We start from the raw sequence: 12,597 nt of genomic DNA, 5'->3' as shown, positions 1-12,597 counted from the left end.
GACACACCTGGGACACCTGACTCATTGTCCTGAGCTTTCCTGTAGTACAGAATCTTCCTGTGCAGCCCAGAAGATCATCAGCTCCCAGCAGAAGGGGCCAAATACAAGCAAGAGTGATAAGGTGATGAGGAGAGTGGAGAGTAGGTCACCTGAGAAATGGCCAAAGGGACTCAGCACACTGAGCCTGGACAAGAGAAGGCTCGGGGAAAATGAGAAAGCTTCCACTATGCCATGCTTTAGCTCAACGCACAGGACCAAGTGGTGGAAGACACAGGGAATATTCCAGTTTGGATTTAGAAAGGACTTTTGTAAAGTCCTAGTGGAATGGGGAACTTCTGGAGATAATGGCTGCCACCACTCACCCTTCCAACAATTTTTTTAGCCTACCTCAGCCTATAAACCAAGATCATACCTTGTTTCCACCAATCCTCATCCTCCTCACGTCCGTCCTTTATCGCTTACCCAGCCTGACTTCCATGATCCATCATTTTAAACAGCCATACCCCCTCAATTCCTTGACCCACGGACACACTTGCCTTCATTGTACATGCTTGGCAAACCCCAAACCCTGGTTAGATCTTGACCTACCTCACCCATGCACCACAGAGCTCAGCTTGGCTGGAGAAAAACCCACAACTATGTTAACTGGTGTCACTTGAAATCCATGAGCACCAATCTCAAGGGGGCTTTCGGGACCCCTAGCAGCCATTTTGTGGTTCCCTGGTTTGTTCAGTTTCCTGCCCTCCCACAGGCCTGCTTCACACACCTCTCTCTCCAAATCCCCTTACCCTCCTTCTCAGCTGATGACCTTGCTTTCGACTCCACTGAGAAGCAGAAGCAATCCAGACAGGATGTCACGTGTTCCCTCCACATGTGTCAACCTCCCTGCCTCTGTGCACACACCGTCTTCCCTCATGTTCCTACGGACATACTGTCCCCGCTCCCATCTGTGGCCGACCTGGCAGTTACTGACCAGTTCCCCATCCCCTCTCACCTGCACAAGAATTGCTTCAGCAAGTTTCTCTCTTGCTCCTATCAATTCTTCCCCCTCTGCCGGAACATCTCATTAACGCGCTGCTGTAGCTCTCATCTTAGAAGGAAACTACACTCATCTACGCTTATTGTCTCGAGTTCTTCTCCTCTCTTAAGCTCCTGGGTATGATTCATCTAGCCCCCTGCAGGCCAGCCAAGGCCAGACTGGATCTGCGAGGACAGCCTGGCTCGGCTCTCTTCCCCTTTTCTCTCTTCTGCTTCCATCACCTTCAAGAGAACTCCTGAAAAGCTCTCAACAAAACACANTCGAGTTCTTCTTCTCTCAAGCTCCTGGGTATGATTCATCTAGCCCCCTGCAGGCCAGCCAAGGCCAGACTGGATCTGCGAGGACAGCCTGGCTCGGCTCTCTTCCCCTTTTCTCTCTTCTGCTTCCATCACCTTCAAGAGAACTCCTGAAAAGCTCTCAACAAAACACATGCGTCCCAAGCCCCCTTGCAGGCTCTGCTTCTGGGGAACTTGCTTTCCTAAGACAATTCCAGCCTGAAAGAGGAGATGGTCAGCAGCCAGTGTATGTGTTCTGTAATGGATTGAATTGTGTGCCAACCCCTCTGTTGAAGCCCTAACCCCCAACATGACTATTTGAAGATTGGGTGTTCAAGGAAGTAACTACGGTTAAATGAGGACCTAAGGGTGGGGCCCTAATCCGATGGGACTTGGGTCCTTATAAGAACAGACACCAGGTGTGCTCTCACATAGGGAAAAAGGCCATGTGAGGACACAGTGAGAAGAGAGCCGCCTGCAAGCCAAAGAGAATGGCCTCAGGAGCACCCGACCCCACTGCCATCTTGATCTTGGACTTGCAGGCTCCCCAACTGTGAGAGAAGACACTTCTGTCACGCTTGCCATGTATACACAGGCTCCTCCAGCAGGCCCGAGAGAGCTAATGTTCTTTCCCACTTTTATAAAGTAAGGACACATTTAAAAATACTGAAGTAGAAAAAGAGAAAAGAAATAACACTTTTGAGAACATGCTATTTGCCTGGCGTGATGTATCGGAGGCTGGTTATTACTGCTTGTTCAATACCCATCATCCTTCTTCTGGTGGGAGTCCCCTGGATTTCCTCCAAGAAACATTACTGCCCTCACTCTGTGCGGTCACATCCCCACCGCACTGTGGCTTCAGGAATGGGCACATGATACAGGAATCTTAAATTAAATTGAGAATGTTATTCGCCAAGATTTCTCAACCTGGGAACTATTAACATTTGGGGCCAGAAAATTCTTTGTGGTGGGGGCTGTCTTGTGCATTGCAGGAGGTTCAGCGGCCTCCTTGGCCTCTGACAGACGCTGGTAGCTCCCCCTCGCTGTGACAACCAGAAACGCCTCCAGATATCGTCAGATGTCCCCTGCTAGGGCAAAACTGCCCCTGGTTGAGAAGCTCCAAGGGTATGCAACCTCCCACAAGTAAATGAGATTCAGGCCTGGGACTTTGCTAGAACTACTGGACGGAGAAGTCTGTGCTGGGGATGCCGAGCAGGAACAGGGTCTCCCTGAGCTGCTGGGGCCATCCTGCCCCCACTGGGGAGAGAGAGCCTGAAGCCAACACAGAGCAAGGCGGAGCTGAGAGACAGAGAAAGCAGACAGGTGCATTCAGCTGAGTTACATTCCAGCTATGAGAGCCAGTTAGTTCCGTCTGGGCCCGAGCCAGTTTGGTTTGGGTTGCCGTCTCAGGCTTGAGTGACATGACACATTTAGTAAATAGTAGCTTCTGCCGCCCTTAGGTGGGCTTGTTTACCCAAGCTTTACAGATTTAAATCTGCCTCTCCTTGTATCTCTGCTCCCCATCCCCCCACCTGTAGTGCTTCCAGTCACCGTGATGACGTGCAGAGCGAACTGCTCATGGCCAAGCGGCAGGCTCAGGCCCTGCCATTTGTCGCTGAGGCCCAAGTGCCAGTCATGGTGCCGGGCTCCCAGTCGGTGTTCAAAAATATTTGTTGCATGGACGAATGTGGTTACGTGGCTTGCTCAAGAATATGCCTGCACATCCAATTTCAAAGCCCGAGTGAGTTTCCCTCTGGTTTTTTGCGTATTTGCTCTGCTCTGCTCTATGGGGGGATAACTAGGTCCAATGACACGTGTAAGGAGGCCGACTTCAGTGTGACTGGAGGAACATATTCACAACCGGCTCTGTCGAGGGAGGGGCTAATGCACCTCAGAAGGAGCTCATGAGGATGGGGACAAGGATGACAACCCACTAGCCAACACAAGGTGGGCACTGACCCCATGTCGACCGCTGAGATGAGCACTTTATAGCCACCGTCTCATTTCACCTTCATGACAAGCCTCTGACGGGCCACTGCTTTATCTTCATTTTGCCACTAACGAGCCAAGCTGGGGAACTTGAGTAACTCATACATGGCCCACGCACTGTGAGCCTCAAGGATCCTCTACTCAACATCCATGCACCAACATGGCTGCCATCCTGTCTCATGGGGGAAGGAGGGCTCCGTCATGAGAGCCATGTAAGCCGGGGACAGTTGACTCCAAAAGAGGGGAGAGATTCAACCAGAATTCTCCAAGGCAGAGACTCCAGGAGACAAGGAATTTGCACCCTGGCCCCTCGTGTTCCCCCATCCTCACCCCTCGCCCAAATCACAGACAAGTTCAACATGTCCTAGCAAGGGTCAGCTCCCTGTGGACCTGCTGGTGACCAGGCCCACCTGACTCCGAGGACCCCCAACTCCACCCAAATTTCCCCCCCACCAGTCACATGTTTGAGTCCCTTCCAGTCTTGCACATTAAGCCCAGACTCTTCTTTTTCCCCAACAGCCCCCCTGGGACACAAATAATGAGGCATCAAGAAGCAGTTTCAATAGACACCATGTGATCCGGTCAAACAGACCAGATCTGAATCTCGGGTCAACCTCATTCTTTGTCACCTTGGGCACGTTGCTAGGCCTCTTGGGGCCTCAGATTCGTTGCCTGTAGAATGGGGACAACATATAGAGTTGCAGAAGTAAAAGAGGCATGAATGACAAGCATGGCTATGTAGTGGGGGGCTAGATAAATGGTAGCAGACTTCTCTGGGTTTTGCTCCTTTTCCTCCCAACAGAGTTACTATTCAAGCTGAGACTTCATCTCAGTTCAACTGTGATTCCCATAATGATGAAAAAAGGAACTGGCAGCTGGCCGGGGCATAAGGACAAACACCTTTTGATAGAATCTTTCTCCAGCCTAGAATGCCTCCTTCACTTAGAAAATCACTTTCTTTGAAACCTACTGTCTCTTTTCCATTCCTTCCGGGGTTTTTTTGCAGCATGCTGTTGGGAGTTGCAAAGCCACTTTCGTTGCCTTCACTTTACATGTGGGGAAAGTGTTGGATGAGAGGTGAGGGGGCAAAGTCCCACATCACACACCTGGCAAGCTGGGGCGCCAGGACCTGCTGGGCCACAGCATCCTGACCCCAACTATAGTGTGGCTGTCCCTGTACCATCCGCTTCGGAGCCTCCTTATGGGGCAGCCCGGGGGTATAAGTGCCATGGCCAGATACAAGGCAGGTGTATGTGACAGGCCATAAATCGGGAGGCCAGGGGTGACTCTATCTATCTAGAACAGACCAGAGGACTGGGGTCAGAAACTGGCCTGGGCCAAGGGCTTAGCAACAGTGCTTTACAGACCCTTGTCAGTGAGGCCAATCTAGGGGCCAAGTAGTCACTTCCCTGCGGTCAAACAGTCACAGATTTTATAGTGCCGTTGCCAGCAGACCCCTACTCACGATCTGCTTGGCAGAGTGGAAGGGGCGCCATGCTGCAGAGTTGGTTACAACCTGAACTCAGGCACCATGGAAGCTCTCAACTCCATCCCTCCATCCAAGACCCCAGGGAGTGGAGAAAATGAAAGAAGACAGTGTGTGTGTGTGTGTGTGTGTGTGTGTGTGTGTGCCTGGAATACTGGGGGACCTCAGGAAATGGCAGCCCTCACTCCACTATGCAATAGCTGTACTTCTCTGGAGGGCGGAGTTCCCATGAGTTACCACCTGGAAGTGACCCTAGGGTCAAGATAGGTGTCAGCACCTCCCCTGACTCACTGGGGTACCACATGAGCATGACATGCGTGTTTTCAGGACGGCTCCCTGCCCCAGCCTTGTGAAAGCCCGCTCTGAAACACCATCACTTCTAACGTGCTCCTTGCTGGGGATGTGAGGCCGATGGTAAAGGAAGGGGTGGCACTTTTTTAAATAGTGCTTCTGGAGCCCAGAGGAGAGGTAAGATTTTCTGGGGTCTGTTGAATCTCCTTTCCAGTTCAGGTCAAAGCAATATGGAGAGCTGGTGAGCACTTGCTATGTTTGGGTGTCAGGACGGAGTAAGATATAAGAGCGAGTTCCTGTTAACAGGCTCTTCTCCCTCCACTCATTGTCTCTGGTCCCTGTAGCATTTCCTACAGGCCACTTTACAGAGGAGGAAATTGAGCTTCAAATACATTAAAGGACTTGGCCAAAGGCACACGACTGGAGAGTGGAAGACTCATGAGTCAAGTTCAGACATGAATGCTGCAGAGGCTGTGCTTTCCCCTAACACCTCAGTAACCCCCCCGGAAGTTATAAGTGAAGACACAGAGAAAACGTCTGGGGAAATGTACTGATAATCAATCTGATCTCAGAGAAGTCTTCAGGACAGAAATCAGTGAGAAACGAAGCTCAGGATTTAAAGTGGATCTGACTGGAGGGGACCTGGGTGGGAAATTTCAAAGTGAAGTGTTTGACACTCACTGCAGCTGTATTTGTAATACAAAAGATCTGAAACAACCTCAATATCTATCCATGGGAGACTGATCTGATAAGTTATCATACAGTCATATAACAAAACGTTGTCCTCTATGGCCTTATCTAGAACAGTCGCTAAGACACTGTGCTGACTCTTCTCCATTTGCTCCTGCAGCCAGGTCCATCTCCTCCCTCCCTGTCCTGCTCTGAGCGCTGGGAGCGGGTCCTCTTGGACTGCACCAGCACAGCTCCTCGTGCTTCTGATTTCTCCTTGGGTTTGACCAGCGGCACTGGCAGCAGGTTGGACGGTGGGAGGAGAGAGAAGCCAGGCTATTTCTCCCCTACTCCCTCCCTGTTTGGACAATAGGGGCTGACATAGCCCAGTCCACACAGCCCTTCACAACCTCAGCTCCTGCTTGTCAGCCCACTGTCCATGGTCTTCACTCCTCCTTGACCTCGGCTGCCCTATCTCCTCCCCTTACTCTTCTGGTACTAAAACATCTCCACCTGAAATGTCTAAATGGAATTCTGTTGCCTTCTGGGATCTTGACTATGATACAGACATATTGTGAACATTACAGAGGGAATCCCCAAGCAGAGACAGCCCCCACTAACCTCCCAAGAACTTTTCCGATCAGCTTCACCATTAAAGTCCCCACGAGTCCACCGATGGCGAATATGGACACCGTCACAGACCAGAGCAGAGTCAGAGTATCTGGGTCTACTGGATGCCCATACCTTCTTTCCCATGATTCATTGTAGAAGGACTTGATGTACTGAAAACAAACAACAAACCATGTTATTCCATCCTGCTGTTCGAAACCAGCCAGTAGGTAAACAAAAACAGCTTTTATAGAGCATTTTCTGCACACTAGGCCTTTTGCTAAGTTCTGTTTGAGCTTTATTTCATTGAATGCTTCTAACAAATTTCGTGGACGGGCCCTATTTTTGCCTCATTTTGCAGATAGGGAAACCGAAGCTCAGAAAGACAAAGTGACTTGCTCACTTTGGCAAACCTGGAAGTCAAACTCAGATCTGACCCCAAACCTGGGTAACCATTTATACCCAGGCCTCTCCAACTCTAGAGCACAGCAGAGCCAACTGGGAAATGTGTTACAAATGCACACATATAACAGAAAGTCTTTCCCCCCCTTGAGGTAGGCAAAGATACACCATAAAACAAAACCAAATGCTCATTTGGGTTTCATCAACATTAAAATGTTCTATTTTTCAAAAGACACCTTGGAAAAAATGAAAAGACAAGCCACAGTCTGAGATAACACATTTGCAACACACATACTATAAAGGACTTAATACCCACAATACATAAAGACCTTTAAGAAATCAATAAGACAAACAACCCAATTAAATGAGCAAAGGACTTGGACAGACTCCAAAGAAAATGCAAATGACAAGTTAATGACATGATGCTCAATGTCATTAGATAACAGGCAAATGCAAATTAAAACCATAACAAGATACCACTTTGCATTGTCTAGATCCCCATTGTTCTCAATTCTGATTTGGTGGTTTGGGATGGTGACTGGGTGATTAGTCATGGGACTAAGCTCCTCAAGGGAGTTCCATCCCCAAGATACTCATAGTTATCCACTGATACCAGACATGCGCCCACAAACCTTTCCAGAGCCAGCATATGACACTGAAGAATAAGCCTAGGTTCTGGACGCACAGACCTGAGTGTGAATCCCAGAGCAACAACAATTTGCTAATGATTTAAACCAGCTGGACTTTGCTTCCTCATCTGCAAAATGGGAATGATGACACTGACATCTCAGGGCTGTTGTGAGGGTCATGCTGGAGTCTGGAGTAGTGCCCAGTGCTTGGGTGAAGCTCAAACAATCCCCAGGAGGCTAAAAACTAACAGGTCTGGTAAGACCAAGTAGTGATCAGCAGTGTGCTCTCACGCACCGTGTTCAATCTGTACAACCGTCTTGGAAAACAGTCTGGCATCATACAGTAAAGTTGAAGATGCCCCAAACCTACAGCCCAGCAAATCCATTTCTAGAAAACTCCTTTCCACCTGCTCTAGGACATATCTACCCAAAATTCCATGTAGCGTTGCTTAAAACAGCCCCAAATGGGAAACAACGCAGATGCCCACCCACAGTAGAATGGACAAATAAGTTGTGGAATAGTCACCATATGAAACACTAGAGTCACAGACATGAATGAATTACAGCGATGTGCAAACATACATAATAAAGTCTCACACAAAATAGCATTGAACAAAATAAGCCAGAAACAAAAAAATACATATAGTACGATGCCATGTATAAATTCAAGAATATGCAAAGACAAGTGTTTTGGTGGAAATAATGAAGAGATTGTAAAACTACAAAGGAAAACGAAGAATTATTGCAAATGTCAGGTCAGTGGTTACTTCTGGGGAGAGGTGGAAGAAATGATCTGGGTGGGGCACATGGCAGCATCCTCTACTCTTAGTCTTATTCTTAGCTGGGTGCTAGATTTATAATCACTCTTTAAACTCTGTGTATGTGTGTGTATGCAATGCATACGTATGTATCTTATATATTCTTTTTAAGTATAATACATTGCACCAACCTAAAACTTTTTTTTATTGGTGGGAAAGTATTCCAGGCAGAGGGAAAAGCATGTGCCACGATGGCATGGCAGAAGAAAGCTTACAGAGTCCACAGAATTGAGCAGGCCAGCGGGGGTAGAACGGTACAAGGAAGGGAAGAAAGGGCTGCATGGAGTTGGAGGGGCAGGAAGGGGAGGTCACATGGGACCTTAGAGGTCATGGTAATGAGTTTGCTTGTTACTTGGACTTTTGGGGGGAGTTGGCATGGGAAACAATTGGAGGGTTTTAAGCAAGGGGAGTACATGGTGGTTTACATTTTAGCAGACTGGTCTGGCTTCAGAGTGGCAAGGGAACTAGAAGGAAGCTAGCAAGGGAGCTGGCACCATGTAACAGTCCGAAGATCTCAGTGGCCTGGACCAAGCAGTGAAAGTAGTGAGAAGGGGATGCATCTGAGATATGTTTTGAGAGTAGGACGGACAAGACTAACTGGATGACTGGCTCCAGATCTGGGGAGGGAGGGTGTTAGACATGGCTAAGGGAAGACTGCCATGTTTCTGGCCTAAGCAAATGGGCTGATGGCAGGAGATGCGGGGAGGAGAGGTAGCACCCTCTCCCTACAGGATATCTATTCTCTTCCCATTCTCTCTCATTCTTTGGCTTCCTAACTATCTGACTCACAGGATGGAGTGAGGCCGGAATATATATATTATCAACAACTTCAGCTATTCTGAAAGATAATGAAGTTTCCACATGACACTCATCATCCACTGATTCATTCAACAAGCATGACCTGAGTACTGGGACCTGAGCTGGACAAGAGACAAACAAACATGGCCCCCCAGACCTCAAACATCATCCAGCCCATGGCAGGGGATAATGCATTGTACCACTTAAGGATGCTCTTGGCTGCACATAACAAGATATCAAAACTCAAAACAGCTAAGCAACAAGGACCTTTATTAGCTTACACAAGTGCGAACTCACAGGAGTGCTGAGCTTCTAATATGCTGATCTGGTGGCTCAGTACCACGGCCAAGAATCCAGGTGCTTCCTTTGGCTTCACTCTGCTCTCCACAGTTTTGACCTCATCCAAAGGCTGCATCCAACCACAAGTACAGGATGACTTCTAGAAACCCTTTTGGCCACATGCTTTCCCATTCAGGTGTGACTAGAGAGAGTAATCCTAGCCTCTCAAGGGTCTTGTGATGCTAAGATCTTTCCAGAAGCCTGTAGCAACCTATCCTACTGGTCCTGGTTGTGGCACAGGCCCCTCACTAAGCCAATCATTAAAGAATGGGATAGGAAATGTCACCTGGACCTCTGGCCCTTAATTCCATTTCTTTATCTTCTCTCCACCTTACTAAACATGCCACCATTCTCTAATTGCTCAATCAAAATATGTGAATTCATCCTTAATGCTTGCCTTTGATCCATACCCCTCAACTAAGCCATCCTGACTTATCCCTGTGTTATCGGTTGAATTGTGACGCCCCCTCAAATTCACATGCTGGAGTCTTAACTCCCAGTACCTCAGAATGTGACCCTATTTGGAAGTAAGGTCATTGAAGATATAATGAATTAAGATGAGGTCATACTGGGGTAGGGTAGGACCCTACCCCAATTTGCTCGGTGATCTTATAAAAAAGGGGAAATTTGGACACAGGGCATTTTTATGGGCTGAACTGTGTACCCCCTCAAAATTCATAGGTTGAATCCTAACCCACAGTGCCTCAGACCGTGAGGTATTTTGGGACAGGTTCTTTACATAAGTAATCAAGTTAAAATGAAGTCATTAGGGTGGGCCTGGTCCAAAATGACTGGCATCCTTATAAAAAGGGGAGATGTGGACACAGAGGCATGCGTAAAGGGAAAACAATGTGAAGAGGCACGGGGTGGGGACAGGCACCTGCAAGCCAAGGAGTGGACCCTAGAACAGACCCGTCCCTCACAGGCCCTGGAAGGAACTGACCCTACCAGGACCTTGATCTCACACCTCTCGTCTCCAGGGCTGGGAGAGCATAAACTCCTGTTGTTTCCTTGTTTGGGCAGCCCCAGCAGGCTGACACACTGCCTTATCTCCAAAATACTTGTCACCACTTAGACCACCCAAGCTGGTGCAGCCACCAGCCCCCTCGTGCGGCCATGGCTCAGCTAGCTTACCAAGGAGTTGCGTGCTGGCAGTGGCTGGACATCAACGCTGACCCTTAGTGTCCGTGCATTCTGTGGCCGCCTGTCACCCTTCAGCTGCCCAGCATCAGGGGCCTCCTTCCCATCTGGGGGAGCTTCCTGCCCCACTGTCCGGGCAGGACACGCAGTCCACTCCTCGCTACGCGAGTCCACGGCGTCAGATGCCTGCTCTCCCAGCATCCCCTGCAGCTCGCGATCGGCTCCGTGACTCAGGCTCAGCCAATCAGAGGCCTGGACTCTGCGGGAGGCGGGGCTCTGCGGGAGGCGGGGCTGGGACTCCTCCCACAGCGGAGGGAGCGCTGGCCCGACCCGGCCCGACTGGGTTTGGGGGCCGCTGCAGTGCGGGGAGCCACGGTGTCCTGTGCCAGCCGAGCACCGGCCGGCAATGACCGCTCCTGGGCATGAGGTGGGGCGTCACCCAGGCTGGAGAGCTTCGGAGCCCGGCTCACCAGCCCTGCCAACAACCCTGCTCGCTCTTTTGTCAACGCCTCTTTTAGCTTCAATCAGACAAAATTGCTGTTGTTTCCACCTGCTGAAACTCTACCAAAACACGGAAATTACCCTAGTTCAGCCTCACGGCAACCCTGGTGGCAGAAAGCCTCACTGACAGATGAGGGAGCGGAGAGTTGCCAACTTGCCCAAGGTCACGGTCACGTGGCTAACAGGTGGAGGAGGAGAGGGTTCTGTGAGCTCAGCCTCACTTCTGAACGCTAAAGGGCAACTCTTCTTTCCGGGCTCTGAACTTCACACTCAAGGTGGCAATATTAAGCAGCCAAGTACAATCGGGCATTTATTGATATAAAAGTAAGTATCAATTAAGTCTTTGTTATGGTCTAGACACTCTGCTGGGCCCTGAAGTACAAGGGTGACAACCAAGAGGCACAGAACATAGTGGGAGGAAGAGTGTGATGAACTGCTAAGCCGGGGCGGGGGGTGCTGGAGGGGCCTCAGGAAGGCAGGGGTACAGGACCCTGAGGGCGACAGCGAGCATTCACAGGGTCAAGACCCTCAGAGATGCTAGTGTAAGGAATGAGTACCCAGGACTGGACAGGCACCTCTCCTGCTGCCCAATTAAGCAGGAGTCACCCTCTGCCTCCCCACCCCCCACCCATACAAGGTCATTCTTGGATGTGACCTTGGTCTCTACTGCAATCCCGCACTGATCCAAACAATTACAGCCACCTTGAAAGGAGCCTTGCTAACACCCACTCTAGAGAGCCTCTCAGCACTACACCTGCAGCAGTGTCCAGTTTCCTAGAATCGATTTGCAGAAACTGGAAGGATGCTGTTGGGGAGGAAATTTTCTCTTTCTTTCCAGGCATTCGGGAGCCTGCTGAGAAAGGGGGTAGCTTTCATATCACACTCCGAGGTTTTGCTTTGGGCATCCCTGCAGAGATCTCCTAGTTCAGTTTGGGGAAGCTGGAGGATGGACGGAAGGTCCTGCAGAGAGCTGGAGAAGGCAGGAAGACTTGCAGCAAAGCCCATGCCCCCTGCAAATGTCCTGAAAAGCCGGTTTCAAAGTGATGGCTTTAATGACTAAATGTTTGTCTTCTCCAGGGACGAATACAGCAAAGACCCAGATGAAAGGCAGCATGAAGGCTTATGTGATAGAAGCCAGGTGATGAAGGTTGTTCTGCTAATTCATTACACAAACATTCATTGACCAGATACATTTGAATGCTGAATTGTACTGCGTAGTACAGGACAGTGCTTTACTAAGTGTTTGTGTTTTAAATTGAGCTTCTGCTTTGCATCAGTCATCATATAATGATAAAAATAGGTAACCTACACATATTTACAACATGCCATGCAGTATCCTGAGAACTGGATGCATAGGAATTCATTCCAACCCCTCCACAACCCTATGAGATAGGTCCTGGGTTTTTTATTTGTTATTTATTTATTTATTTATTTATTTATTTATTTATTTATTTATTTATTTATTTGACAGAGAGAGAAACAGCCAGCGAGAGAGGGAACACAAGCAGGGGGAGTGGGAGAGGAAGAAGCAGGCTCCCAGCAGAGCAGGGAGCCTGATGCGGGGCTTGATCCCAGAACCCTGGGATTATGCCCTGAGCCGAAGGCAGACACT

General features: G+C 49.3%; 1 protein-coding gene across 6 annotated transcripts in view; it reads right to left on the bottom strand.

Moving 5' to 3' along the window:
• SLC2A9 (solute carrier family 2 member 9) overlaps positions 1–12,386 on the bottom strand; it is a 188,879-nt gene extending 176,493 nt beyond the window's left edge. Inside the window, exons 1-2 of one of the 6 annotated variants that reach the window (XM_034672125.1) lie at positions 10,479–12,386; positions 6,371–6,531 (exon numbers count right to left, since the gene is read on the bottom strand). In XM_034672125.1, the coding sequence (XP_034528016.1) occupies positions 6,371–6,531; positions 10,479–10,685 (368 nt within the window). In that variant the 5' untranslated portion in view covers positions 10,686–12,386. The remainder of the gene's footprint in view (positions 1–6,370; positions 6,532–10,478) is intronic. The other 5 variants (XM_034672126.1, XM_034672127.1, XM_034672128.1 and 2 more) reach the window with 5 other exon arrangements.
• Positions 12,387–12,597: the final 211 nt, after the last annotated feature.

Source organism: Ailuropoda melanoleuca, chromosome 11, assembly GCF_002007445.2.
Source record: "Ailuropoda melanoleuca isolate Jingjing chromosome 11, ASM200744v2, whole genome shotgun sequence".
Lineage (NCBI taxonomy): Eukaryota > Metazoa > Chordata > Mammalia > Carnivora > Ursidae > Ailuropoda > Ailuropoda melanoleuca.
The sequence above is the reverse complement of the archived record's forward strand: the minus strand, read 5'-3'. Positions and strand labels throughout refer to the sequence as shown.